Source organism: Astatotilapia calliptera, chromosome 3, assembly GCF_964374335.1.
Source record: "Astatotilapia calliptera chromosome 3, fAstCal68.1, whole genome shotgun sequence".
NCBI lineage: Eukaryota > Metazoa > Chordata > Actinopteri > Cichliformes > Cichlidae > Astatotilapia > Astatotilapia calliptera.
This window is the reverse complement of record NC_137424.1, coordinates 48,894,735-48,908,088: the sequence shown is the minus strand read 5'-3', so window position 1 is coordinate 48,908,088 and position 13,354 is coordinate 48,894,735. Positions and strand designations below refer to the sequence as shown.

At 45.9% G+C, this 13,354-nt stretch overlaps 2 protein-coding genes across 2 annotated transcripts; both read left to right on the top strand.

The window, feature by feature from the left end:
- The first annotated feature begins 4,886 nt into the window (after positions 1 to 4,886).
- LOC145426256 (uncharacterized) lies at positions 4,887 to 10,098 on the top strand. Its single transcript, XM_080299862.1, has 3 exons — positions 4,887 to 6,711; positions 6,842 to 9,674; positions 10,079 to 10,098. The coding sequence occupies exons 2-3, from the start codon at positions 7,898 to 7,900 to the stop codon at positions 10,096 to 10,098; spliced, it is 1,797 nt and encodes a 598-aa protein (XP_080155988.1). The 5' UTR covers positions 4,887 to 6,711; positions 6,842 to 7,897.
- LOC145426243 (uncharacterized) lies at positions 9,679 to 13,002 on the top strand. Its single transcript, XM_080299835.1, has 3 exons — positions 9,679 to 9,991; positions 10,079 to 12,760; positions 12,848 to 13,002. Exon 2 carries the CDS (start codon positions 10,281 to 10,283, stop codon positions 12,351 to 12,353), a length of 2,073 nt encoding a protein of 690 aa, XP_080155961.1. The 5' UTR covers positions 9,679 to 9,991; positions 10,079 to 10,280; the 3' UTR covers positions 12,354 to 12,760; positions 12,848 to 13,002.
- The last annotated feature ends 352 nt before the right edge of the window (positions 13,003 to 13,354 follow it).

Here is a 13,354-nt window from a genome sequence, read left to right as displayed (position 1 = left end):
GTAAGGGCTGCTGGTAAGTTGTCTTTGATGAACTGGAAATTTAAAGCTGAAATGTTATGTTCTAATTCTTGTTAGATTTTTTTAAAATCTATACAACAAATGTACATCAAATTAAATTTGTGATATACGGGATATTTTAAATGTTTCAAGTACTGGCTAAAGTAGATAGTTTACAGCATTTTGATCAAATTCCAAGTAATAGGCTACGATGAATGGTGAATAAATAAATGTATACTGACTTGGCTACAGGATTTGAAGCAGTTATGACAGCTCATGTATTCACAGAGGTGACCACAGCGGGTAGCTATGCATGTTTGATTTGACAGCTTTTTTACAGCAGCTAATGTTCCTGACACGACCAGGATCAGACCCCAATTTGGTTGATCCACAGTCAAAATCAGAAGGATCACAGCCTGTCCAAATATCTACAGCAGTTCACAATTCAAATTATTACGTTATTTTATTTCTATACATGTCATATTCCCAACTGCTCCCGTTTGACAAATCTCACTTTAAACTGAATTAACTATTTACTAAACCCGATTTCATAGATGTCAAGGTAATTCGGTGTGGAGCAGAGTGACTGGCAAAGTGTTTATATACGGTAAGGCAAAATAGGGGAAAGGTCTGCAGCAGAGGTCCTGTGCCACTGGGTATTGACATGGATACTCTCCATGAAAGTAGTTAAGCTAAAATAATATTTTAAACAAATGTAAAATTTAGATCAGATGTTATTATTTGATCCCTCATAAATAAGGGGATTTGGAACTGAAGAAGCAGCACTATATACGATTCTTAACTCCTAATAGATTGAGCAGAAGTAAAACACAATGAGAAACTGTGAATAGAGTGAGAGAAGAGTCAAGAGTTTAATAACCAAAAAACTGAAAGGCTTTTCAGACGGTCCCCAGTTTAAGGTTACCATTGTGCATCTCTCATAGTTTAGCCTAGACCTTCTTTCAGTGTTTGTTCTAAGTCATCGGTGTAGATATGCCAGAAAGGGCCAGTGCTACGAACTGAAGTGATTGTAGACACCGCCGTCATTTCTTATCACTGTTATGTGAAATAACATTTTATCTTTTGTTAAAGGGTCCAACGGCTTACTTATACCACTGGTGCACTAAGATACAGCCTTGGTCTTTTTTTAGAGAAAGTCAAAATATTTTAATCATATTATGTAATATACTTCAACACTGCTTTAGTATTATGATTATATTCATTAAAGCTTTTAGTGCAGAGACATTTGTAGTGATTCATTCAAAATTCTGTTTTATTCATGTTTTTTACTGTCCCTTAGCCTCATACCTCCAGTCACCTCTGTCTCCCATGTCAGAAGAGCATGTCTGTATTTCAATAATGACTTCCTCTGTCAGGATTTTCAGATACCTGCACCAAACCTAACAAATAAACATTAAACCAGATTCTTATAGTGCTCAGCTTGTTTAAAGATTGTCTGGTAATTTTTTTTTTTTATAACTCTTTATTTTGTACTTTTTCCTTTGTATTACATACGGACAAGACAATAATAATAATAACACAACAACAAACACACAAAAAAAAAAAAAAAAAAAAAAAAACACGAGAGGTCCCGCCCTATAAGGCTGACTGAGACTTATAAATTATCCATTTTGTCCACTGTTTTCGGTGTTTGTCAGATTTCAGTCTCAGAGTGTAAGTCATTTTTTCCATTGTATATATGTCCTCGATTACGTCCATCCAGTCTTCCAGTTTTAAAGGATCGCTTTTCAGCCAATTCTTTGTTATCACCTTTTTGCTTGACAACAACATAATCTTAAACAAATACCAGTCCTCCTTTTTTACATTTTCCCATATTCCAAAATACATTACTCGTGCCTCACACAGTACTTCATACCCCAGCACCTTCGTCATTGTTGCCGCGATTCTTTCCCAATATGATTTAATATATTTACACTTCCAAAACACATGTGAGTGATTGGCGTTCCAGTCTCCACATAATCTCCAGCATTGTTGGGGTGTTTTCAACTGCTTGCTTTTGATATATGGAGTAATAAAAAACCTAATCACATTTTTCCAACCATATTCTCTCCATCGTCTAGAGCTAGTGGAGTTATGCTGTGTGAGACATAAGGATCGCCAATCATCCTCTGACAACTCAATTTGTAGTTCCGATTCCCACTTTTGTTTAATATATAATGTTTCATTCCTATTCGAATTTTGTAGGCCATCATATAATTTCGACAGAATTCCTGATGGAAGATTTTTATATGCACCTGTTATTGTTCCTATTATACGATTTCTTTCTCTCGAGAGCTTCTTTCTAATTTCTGTATTGTAAAAGTGTCTTAATTGAAAGTACCTAAATAAATCTGATTTATCCAATCCGAATTGTTTCTGTAGATTCTCAAAAGATTTAAATGTTGTCCCATCTATTAATGTACACATTGCTGTAATTCCTTTATTGACCCATCTTAAAAATGTGCTATCCCATTGTCCACTTTGGAATTTTCGAGAGTATGCAGGCCAAATCAGCAATTTACAATCTTCTGTAATTCTATATTTCTTCATTATTGTCCACCAGAGTTTAATAGTAAATTCAGTGATGAGATTTTTGTTCGTGGGCTGGGTAGTTTCTTCTCCCAATCTTGCTTGTGGATGACATGATAGGCAATAATTTAACTCTATATGCTTCCATTTTGAAGTATATTCTGATGAACACCAATAAACAGTATATCTCAGCTGAGCTGCATAGAAATATTCCTTGAAATTCGGGAGGGCAAGTCCTCCTTTTTCTTTTCCTGATTGGAGTATTTTAAATCTTATTCTTGGCTTTGTCCCTTTCCAAATAAATCTACTAACTAATTTATCCCATTTACCAAACTGTGCATCTGTTATTTGGACTGGTAATGAGGTGAATAGGTACAATAACCGGGGAAGCACATTCATTTTTATTACCTCTATTCTTGAGCTAAGGTCCTTGACAAGCGGAGCCCATTTAATCAGATCTTTTTGGATTGTGTTACTAAACTTCACATAGTTTGCCTCGTATAAAGTACTTGTATCACTAGTTAAATAGACACCTAAGTATTTGATCTTATTTGAATCCCATTTTAGTTTAAGTTCATTTTGTAATAATTCTTTGGGGAAATAATTCAGACAGAGTACTTGAGTCTTTACGATGTTTAGTTTATATCCTGCGTTTTTACCAAAATATTTTAATGCTTTAAACAGCCAAGGAAAGGTCGTATCAGGATCCTGTAGATATATAATTATATCATCTGCAAAAAGACCTATTCGTTGTTCAAGTTTGGAAACAAAAACCCCTTTTAAGTCTGTACTTTGCCGTATATACTGAGCCAAAGGCTCAATATACAAAGCAAAAAGAGCTGGACTCAAGCAGCAACCTTGCCTAGTTCCTCTAAAGAGCTCAAAGCTGTCTGTCAAGTCCCCATTTATTTTAACTCTAGCCATTGGCCTATGATACAGGGATTGTATACACTTGATGAAGATACTGTCAAAGCCCATTCTCTTCAAAACAGCAAAAAGAAATATCCAAGAGACTCTGTCAAAAGCCTTTTCAGCATCTAAACTCACTAAGGCTGTTGGGATTTTTTCTCTATTAACTTCATTAATTATATGCAATGTGCGTCGTATATTGTCTTGTGTCTGTCGCCCCTTAATGAACCCTGTCTGGTCTTCATCCACCAGGTCAGGAAGGAACAGCTCTAGGCGTCTTGTGATTATAGATGTAAATAGTTTATAATCAACATTTAAGATGGAGATTGGGCGATAAGAATCACAGTTTTCCTTGTTTTTACCTTCTTTCGGTAAGACTGAGATGATGGCCTCTTTCCAGGAAGGTGGAATTTTAGCGTGTTTTATTGTCCAATTAAAAGAATCTATCAAAATAGGGGCCAAAACCTCTTTGAAAGTCTTATACCACTCATTGGGGTACCCATCACTCCCTGGACTTTTATTCGTCTTCAATCTCCTTATTGCCTTATCCAGTTCTTCCTTTGTAATTGGTTTGGTTAATAGTTCATTTTGAGTTGTCCCTATTGAAGGGAGGTCTAACTGATCCAAAAACTCTACAATTTCTGGTCCATTTTTCTGATCCGGTTGACTATACAATGTTTTATAATATTCTTGAAAGGTGTTTTTTATCTGTGTTGGTTCATATAGTAGTTCCTTGGTATTTGGATCTCTAATCTTGTTGACTGCATTAGTTATTTGCATTAATTTTAACCGTTTAGCCAATACTTTAGTTGCTTTGGAGCCAGACTCATAGAATGTTTGTTTTGTGAATCTCAGTTTCTTTTCTATTTCCTCCATAGTCAAATCACTTAGTTGTTTTCTTACGTTTTTGATTTTTCCAGCCAAATCAGGACTCAAATCTGTATGCTTTTTTTTTTCCAAATCCCTTAATTGTTGTTCTAATTTGGACTGTGTAAGCTTCTTCATTTTTTTGAGGTAGCTGGTCCTTGATATCAAATACCCCCGAGTTACTACTTTCACAGTATCCCAAATTATTGTTGGGTCTATCTGATCATCCTTATTGTGGGCAATACAGGTTTGTATTTCTTTTTTGATCTCTTTTACCTCAGATTCATTATTGAGAATACCAATGTTCAATTTCCATAATAATTTCTTATTCTGATTATGTAGGTGAATGGTCAAATGAATGGCGTTGTGATCCGACAAGTCGGCTATACCGATATTGCATTCTGTGACTCTATGTTTATCGCTTCTATTTATCAAAAAAAAATCTATCCTAGAGTGAACCTTATGGGCTGCTGAGAAATGGGTATAATCCTTCTCCAGAGGGTGTAATTCTCTCCATACATCGCAGAGATCCGCTTCCTTTATTAATGAGTTAAGAGATTTAGATTTATTATCTTTGCGGCTTCCGGGTGTCATGGCGGATTGAGTGGACGCGTTTGGTGGTAGCTCCCTATCAGGAATTTAAAACACCGAAAACTCGTCAACAGACAATTCAATTGAGCAAAACGAATATAATTGGTGAGGAATAAGGCAAAAGGAGGCCAAAATGCCAAGGGGACATGATAAAGCCGCAAAAATAAATACCAATAACGCAACAGGACAAGACTGCACGAGCCCCGATGGCATAATTAGAGATTCGGCTGGCGAATTACTAAAAGCCATCGAATCATTGAAATCAGAAATGAAACAAGATAATGAAAGGCTGAGAGAAGGCATTAACACGCTACAGCGGGAATTGGGCGGTAAGCTCGACAAGATAAAGGAGGACATAAAAACTCTGTCGAAGAGAGTGGGGGAAGCCGAGGATCGAGTGGGAAATATAGAAGATGTGACAATGGAGTTAATTGAAGCGCTCCTCCAAAGCTTGAAAACACAGAAATTTATTCAGAACAAGCTGGTGGACCTGGAGTCAAGATCCCGCAGAAATAATATACGCCTGGTTGGAGTGGAGGAAGGCTCCGAGGGGAGATCTGTCCAAGACTTTGTCTCGGAGCTGCTACAGCACGAGATACCTATACCAGCCGGGCTAGAACTTAAGATCCAGCGGGCCCATCGTATCTCTGTACAGAAACCGCGCCCTGGAGAATTCCCACGTCCGATTCTTATTAATTTCCAGGAATTCACAACGAAAGAACTCATACTTCGAGAAGTTTGGAAAAAGAAGCAAATCCAGGTGAATGGCAAGACGATCTACTTTGATCATGACTATGCATCAGATATTGTTCAAAAGCGCAAACAATACAGAGAAGTTAAGCGGATACTAAAGGAAGCGGGAGTGCGCTTCCAAACTCCCTACACGAGCATTCGGATCCACTGGCAGGACGGAGTCAGAAACTACGGTAACGTACGAGAGGCGGCTATGGAGATGCAGAGGAGGGGATACGATGTCCAGATCCCGGCGGCATCTGAGGAGGACGAAGCGCTAAGCAGAAGGTGTCGAGAGTGGAAACGGGCCTCAATCTCCCATCGAGAGCAAATTTCTTCCCCGAGGCAGAGAGTTAAAAAAAAATTGGAGGAATTTCAGAGAAATGCTGATTAGTTCGGGGGATATCTTCCCCCTGTTACTGATCAGAAAATTATAGGCCTCTTAAATTCAAAGTTCTGGAGGAGCAACACCGGATGGAGGTAAATACGTTGGACTATAATTTGGGAACTACTTCTTCAGTTCTCAAATATTTCATAGGGCCCTCCTTTACGGAGGTTTTTTACCCTAGATCTACCAACGGGGTCATGGTGGGAGACAGTTTCTTCCTACTAATTGGGAGTCGCAAGTTTGTGTTTAATTTTTGTTTAATGTCTAGTAATATTGTTTTATTTTATTTTCTTAAACTAGAGGGTGAAGAAAATATAATCTGATCAAACATTATTCAGCTTTAAATATTGTTCAGCTTTAAAGTTACTGTGCAACTGTGTAATAAAAATGTGCTCACGACTTTGGCCTTGAGAGCGATAAGAAGCGATCGCCTCATCCTGCAGGTGTAAGATATCTGCAAGCGAAGAGACTAGAACACCCAAGGCCGATTTCCTTTTATGGAGTTGTTTTTCTGCTAATGCAGCACTTTCCTCACAACCCCCTCCTGTAAGTTTTAGAGAATATATACCCATCCTCACAGCAAATATTAGGAATCTCCTGATGTGAGCTGTGTTGAGAGGTTGTCTCTGTCTCAATAAAAGTTCACTGATTCCCCATCTGCAGCAGGTGTCCGGTTGTCTTCATTCTCCGCCAGCCTGGTTAAGTCAATTCCTCCTTAACATCTAAAAGAACCTATTTAGTGAAGGAAGACGGGTTCACTTTGTGTTTAATATTATTCTATTGCTGTTGTTGTTTTTTTTATATCCTTCAATTGGCGTCACGGAACAGGATCCGCTCCAGGTCAACTGGAACGGATGGGAGGACATCGGCCGTGGTCTGAGTGAACGGAGTTTGGACAAAAGCTGTGCGCACACAAAAACAAGGTAAGCAGACCTTTTATTTCTGCTATATTGAACATTATAAAAATACTTAGTGTCCAAACTCCTAGTAATTCATAACCAAAATTGTCTGGCTTACTTAAGGCTTGTTGAGAATCAGACAAGTAAATAAGAGATAAGTGAATAAGAAATAAGTGAATAAGTGAATAAAGATAAGAGTGAACTGAGGTCTGACCACGGTTGCAGCCGACGGGTTGCTCTCCGGTGTCGGATAAATACCTCAGTGCAGGTCTGGGACCTTGAAAGGGTTTATTAGTAACGCCTTTCTAAACAAATTAAAAGGTTAAAGGCCTTGAGAATATTTTTTAGTAATATTCTCTAAACTACAGAAGGGTTAGGAAGGCCCAGAGGACTTTATTAGAAAAGATCCTCTAAAACTTAAAAAGGAGAAGTACTGGTTGGAGTCCAAAGGAGGGGTCCCTTTGATCAATAGGAGAAAACGGATCTCTTCTTAAAACCCCGATGATTTTAGTGTTTTAAATGTTTTGATGTTCTGTTTGATATTGGACACACATAAATACACGCTGAATGCTTGCTGTGGAACACTGGGCAGGACAGTTTGGTTCTCCGTTGTTCACAGATTACACAATTAAAGGAACTAGGTTCCTCTTTTGGTTAAAATAATACACCACACATAGAATTTTTTTTTTACACATTTATTACATACATAAGGAGGGTAATGAGTGACTGCAGGTAATGTATGAAGTGTGAATGAGACGTGTGAACAAGGTGACAACCAACTAGCACCCCTATCAGGAAGCTCTAGGCAAGGTTACCCGCCAGACTCCGGTTTGGTAGAAGCTTGGTAACACCTGAAGGGATATTTCAGTGCTGACTCACCTTTAAAGCAGCGCCCCAGCTGTTAGTGCCTAACAGAGGCAGAAACCCAGCTGGCCCAAATTCTCCTTTAAAATCAATAAAAGAACACTCCTCCATTGACAGTAAAATGGATGGAGAATTAGATCGACAAACTAATGATGATGGTTGGGGTCCCGGTGTTATTCTTAGCACATTGGGAGAACAATTAACATGTGTTGAGACAGTCATCAACTCCACACACCAGCCTAAAGAAGCAAAAAAGCAGAAAGAGTCATTGAGGAAAACAGCTGAAAGGTTAATGAAAGAAAAGGGAAAGGACGAGGGGAGTAGTGGTAACTGGGGAATAATTTGGCAGAATAAGGCTATGCAGGCAAAAGAGAAAGAGGAAGAAGCCAACTCAGCAGCAGCAGGTGCAGGTGTGATGAGCGGGGTGAGACACAGAAAGGAAGCAGATAAGCACGCAGGCCGCAAAGCTAAATTTAATCACTGGGTGTGTTTATGGGAAACTGCAAAACCACACATGAAGAAAAATAGGTCTCAGCCACCTCCCTATTCTGCCTCAACTCCTCCCTCAGCAGGCATATATCCGGTACTTAATATCTCTGGTGGAATAATGACTATTGGAGAAGAACCGCCCGTAGCTCCAACTCCCATAGATACCAAGCATTTTTGCCCAGGAAGCTCCTCTCTGTCGGCGACATCCTCAGCTAGTAGTAGAGCCCCCTCCTCTATGTCCCATTGTTTTGGAACCGGATCTGAGGGCCTAACTGACCCATTTGCGAGCGCACCATTTGCGGTTCGAATGAACAGACAGGAACCCACTGAACAACAATTAACTGATCTAGAAGCAGCATTACGCAGCTGCTTAAATGAACATAGGTCAGTGGTCCAGGTGAATAATCGTGTTGCGTCAGCCCCTCTTTCCCGGTCCAACCCCTTTGCCAGCACTCCTGTCGCTGTTAAAGGAGATCTGACCGCTACTGCAAAAACTGAGCCTGGCACTTCACCAAATGTCACAGTTACCATGTCTTTGGTGGGCCGTCAGGATCCGGAAACACAGATGAGTTTAGCCCACGTTTTTGCTGACACTGCTACCCCACCAGGCGGGGAAGAAACTGAGGATACTGATGATGAACTCAGTGACCTTAACAATACACCCCCCTCTACCCCTCACAGTTTAGGATATCAGACTAGATCTAAGGGCCCTGTGCCTCAGCCTCCAGGCATGTTTCCCCTGGTCCAGACTAAAGCGCAACGTAGACCAGTGTATCAACCTTATTCATTCGGAGATGTCCAGGCCCTAGTGGACAAACTCCCTGACATAATGGAGGGAGGGAATGCCTGGTTGGCTGGTTTGGATAAATACACAGCTGGACAGGACCTCGCACTGGGAGATTTTAGAGCTATTATAACTAGGTGCACATCCCGATCTCAGGCAGCGGACCTGGAACAAAATGCGGGTACTACCACGCATGAGAACGAGGTGCCACTAATGCAGGCCTTGAGGTTTATTGGACCGGCCCTGCGCAAACAATTCCCACCCAAAAATCAAGGCACCTTACAGAAATTTAAATGGGAGGGAAAGCAAAATCCCACCCATTATCTAAATCAGGCTGTTGAAGACTGGGTGAACCATACAGGTCATCACCCCAGTAGGACTTGTTCACAGAGCATGTGGTTTAGAAGGGCGGTGCTGAGGGGCATTCCGGAGTCAGTAAGCCAGAAAATGGAGGATAATCCTGATTTGCAGGACTGTGACTTTGCAATCTGGAAGAAACATTTGATTTTTAATCTTAACAAAGTGCAGATTAAGTCTGATGATAAAGCGGAGAGCGTCGAAGATTTACAGTTGCAACTGTTGAAGGTTCAGCTGCAGAAAGCTAAAAACGACCTGGGTGGAAAAGGTGACTGTCAGGGTCCTGGGACTGGGCGACCCAGGATCCCTGAGCAGTCATGTATTTTATTATTATTATTATTATTATTATTATTATTGTTGTTGTGTATTTTGGTGTTGCTCCCCCTTCCCTGTGCTAGTGTGTATGTGTGTGTGGGTGGCTGAGCACTTGTTTATAGGCGGCGTCAGGCCTGGAGGGTGTGGCCCTGCAAGGGGACTGGCCACACCCGAAGCCACACACCTGCTGCTGATCAGGCCTCGTCGGGGGAGCTACTTAAGAGAGTCTTGGAGCTCCCACCGACGCGGGATCATTGCTTGGGACTCCACGTTAGTTACCCAGTTTAGGTTTTGGTCGTGTAGTGTATGCCTGCCATTGTTCAGTGTCCTGACTGCTGCCGCTATTATTTCCCGCAGGAGGAGCGTGGAAGGCTTAAGGAGCAGCGAGCACCGGGAGTGCAGACACGGGAGCAGAGAGCACTTGGAGGACACGACACGGGAGTCTGGGGAGAAACACGGGGATTTATTGTTGTTTGATATCACCCTCTGTAAATAAACACTGTCTATACGTAGAGCACCGCGCCTGGGTCCTCCTTCCCCACTCCTTCCACGGTGTGCCATGCCGCACCGTGACAGAATGATCCCGCCACTTATGGACCCAGCGGTCTCTGAGGAGAGGCTCAGGAGGGAAATTATGGACAAAGTGTACCGCATGTGTGACTTATGGTGGGAGAAGCCAGCGGAAGGTTTGCGTCGCGCCGTGGAGAGGCGGCTGCAGGAGATGCTTTTTAAATTCCCCTGGCTGGTGGACTCCCTTAATGCGGTGGTCCTGGACTTTCTACTTTCCACCCTCCACCTCCACCTCCACTCTCCTCCTCAGGCTGCCCACCAGCTCGGACAGCTGGTGGATTCACTGCCTGAGACGCCGGCCCCGACGTCTACACGGAAGCGACGTTCGCGCCGCCAGCGTTCCTCACCGCAGCCACATCCACGGTCATCTCAAGAGCCGGCTGTGGTGAGTAGTACGGACAATTTTCCATTTCCCTCACCATCTGTGTTTGTGTCTGCAGTGGACGAGCTGACAGCGCAGGTAACATCACCTCGGTCAGAGGTCTTCACACCACTCGCTGCTTCACCATCTGCGGTTGTGGCGCTGTCGTCATCTCATCCACATGCAGTCATCCCTCAGCCATCTTCTCCACCAGCGGCAGCCTCCATTCCACTACCCACTCCAGCAGCCCTGTCCGGAGGGGGCGACCTCACACGCGTCCAACGCCTGATGGACTGGGTAACTCACACCTCCAACGCAAGGGCAAGAGTGGTGGGGTTAAATGCCATCGAGGCACTCCTGGAGGGAGACCCCTACCTCGGCCAGCTCAAGGGAGTTTCCGCCTGCCTTTGCACCCTGCGTAAAGCCCGGGGGGTAGTGCAAGCTCGGGAGACCTCAGACTTCGTCCAGCTGCAGCAGGAGCTCAGCATGCCCGAGCAGGTGCTCAGCGAGCCGGAGGAGCCCGCACCGCCAGCTGAGGAGCTCGGCGAGCCGGAGGAGCCCGCACCGCCAGCTGAGGAGCTCGGCGAGCCGGAGGAGCCCGCACCGCCAGCTGAGGAGCTCGGCGAGCCGGAGGAGCCCGCACCGCCAGCTGAGGAGCTCGGCGAGCCGGAGGAGCCCGCACCGCCAGCTGAGGAGCTCGGCGAGCCGGAGGAGCCCGCACCGCCAGCTGAGGAGCTCGGCGAGCCGGAGGAGCCCGCACCGCCAGCTGAGGAGCTCGGCGAGCCGGAGGAGCCCGCACCGCCAGCTGAGGAGCTCGGCGAGCCGGAGGAGCCCGCACCGCCAGCTGAGGAGCTCAGCGAGCCGGAGGAGCTCGGCATGCCCGAGCAGGAGCTCGGTGAGCCGGAGGAGCCCGCATCGCCAGCTGTGGAGCTCAGCATGCCCGAGCAGGAGCTCGGCGAGCCGGAGGAGGAGCCCGCTCTGCCAGCTGAGGAGCTCGGCGAGCCGGAGGAGGAGCTCGGCGAGCCGGAGGAGGAGCTCGGCGAGCCGGAGGAGGAGCTCTCGCTGCCAGCCGAGGAGGAGCTCTCGCTGCCAGCCGAGGAGGAGCTCTCGCTGCCAGCCGAGGAGGAGCTCTCGCTGCCAGCCGAGGAGGAGCTCTCGCTGCCAGCCGAGGAGGAGCCGGAGCTCAGCGAGCCGCCAGCCGAGGAGCAGCTCAGCGAGCCGGAGGAGCAGCTCAGCGAGCTCTCGCTGCCAGCAGCCGAGGAGGGACCCGCTCAGCCGGAGCCGGAGATCAGCGGACCGGAGGGACCTCCACGTCTAGCGCGGCCTCCTCGCCATCTACGTCCGGTGCGTCCACGTCAGCGGTCGGCGCGTCATGGGCCTGGTGCCACGCCTCGCTGTTGCTCACCGGAGCAGCGCCGCCGCCACCGGACCCGTGGCAGGCCACCAGAACCGTTCTGCCGCCACCGGACCCGTGGCTGGCCGCCGGAGGAGCAGCGCCGCCGCCACCGGACCCGTGGCAGGCCCCCTGAACTGTTTTGCTGCTGCTGCCAGACCCGGGGCCGTCCGCCGGAGCTGCTACGTCATCGCCGTTGGGCTCGAGGTAGGCCCCCTGAACTCTCTTGTTGTGTTGATGGGCCACCTGTGACTGTTTGTGGCGTCTTTTCGTTTTCTTTTTGCACCGCTGCGGGATGCGCGGTCTGACTCTGAGACTGTGGACTGGGTCGGTTTGTTGTTTTGTTGTTTTTGCTTGTTTTGGTTCTGGGGTCGTCGGGAGCCGACCCTTAGAGGGGGGGTACTGTCAGGGTCCTGGGACTGGGCGACCCAGGATCCCTGAGCAGTCATGTATTTTATTATTATTATTATTATTATTATTATTATTGTTGTTGTGTATTTTGGTGTTGCTCCCCCTTCCCTGTGCTAGTGTGTATGTGTGTGTGGGTGGCTGAGCACTTGTTTATAGGCGGCGTCAGGCCTGGAGGGTGTGGCCCTGCAAGGGGACTGGCCACACCCGAAGCCACACACCTGCTGCTGATCAGGCCTCGTCGGGGGAGCTACTTAAGAGAGTCTTGGAGCTCCCACCGACGCGGGATCATTGCTTGGGACTCCACGTTAGTTACCCAGTTTAGGTTTTGGTCGTGTAGTGTATGCCTGCCATTGTTCAGTGTCCTGACTGCTGCCGCTATTATTTCCCGCAGGAGGAGCGTGGAAGGCTTAAGGAGCAGCGAGCACCGGGAGTGCAGACACGGGAGCAGAGAGCACTTGGAGGACACGACACGGGAGTCTGGGGAGAAACACGGGGATTTATTGTTGTTTGATATCACCCTCTGTAAATAAACACTGTCTATACGTAGAGCACCGCGCCTGGGTCCTCCTTCCCCACTCCTTCCACGGTGTGCCATGCCGCACCGTGACAGTGACAAGCCTAAAAAGCAGCTTGTGGCCGCTGCGGCTCCCCCTCCTGGTCCAGTTGCCCCTGATTTGTATCCGAACCCATGGCCAACTGATCCACAGCCCCCCCAGTATGGTGCTTATCACTCCCCGGCCCCTTATGGGCAGAGAGGTTCCCCATTTGGAGGAAACAGAGGTGGTTTCAGGGGAAGGGGTCAGATGGGAGGTGGTAGGGGAGGCCAGATGTATGTTTGTTTCCGGTGTGGACAACCTGGACACTGGGCTAAAGCGTGCCCTTTGAACCCGGCTGCTGG

Bases quoted from the DNA above. Each gene is read 5' to 3' on its own strand.
- LOC145426256 (XM_080299862.1), top strand. From the start codon at position 7,898: ATGGATGGAGAATTAGATCGACAAACTAATGATGATGGTTGGGGTCCC. The intron at 9,675-10,078 runs GTGACTGTCAGG...TATTTCCCGCAG, and splicing joins AAACGACCTGGGTGGAAAAG to GAGGAGCGTGGAAGGCTTAA.
- LOC145426243 (XM_080299835.1), top strand. From the start codon at position 10,281: ATGCCGCACCGTGACAGAATGATCCCGCCACTTATGGACCCAGCGGTC.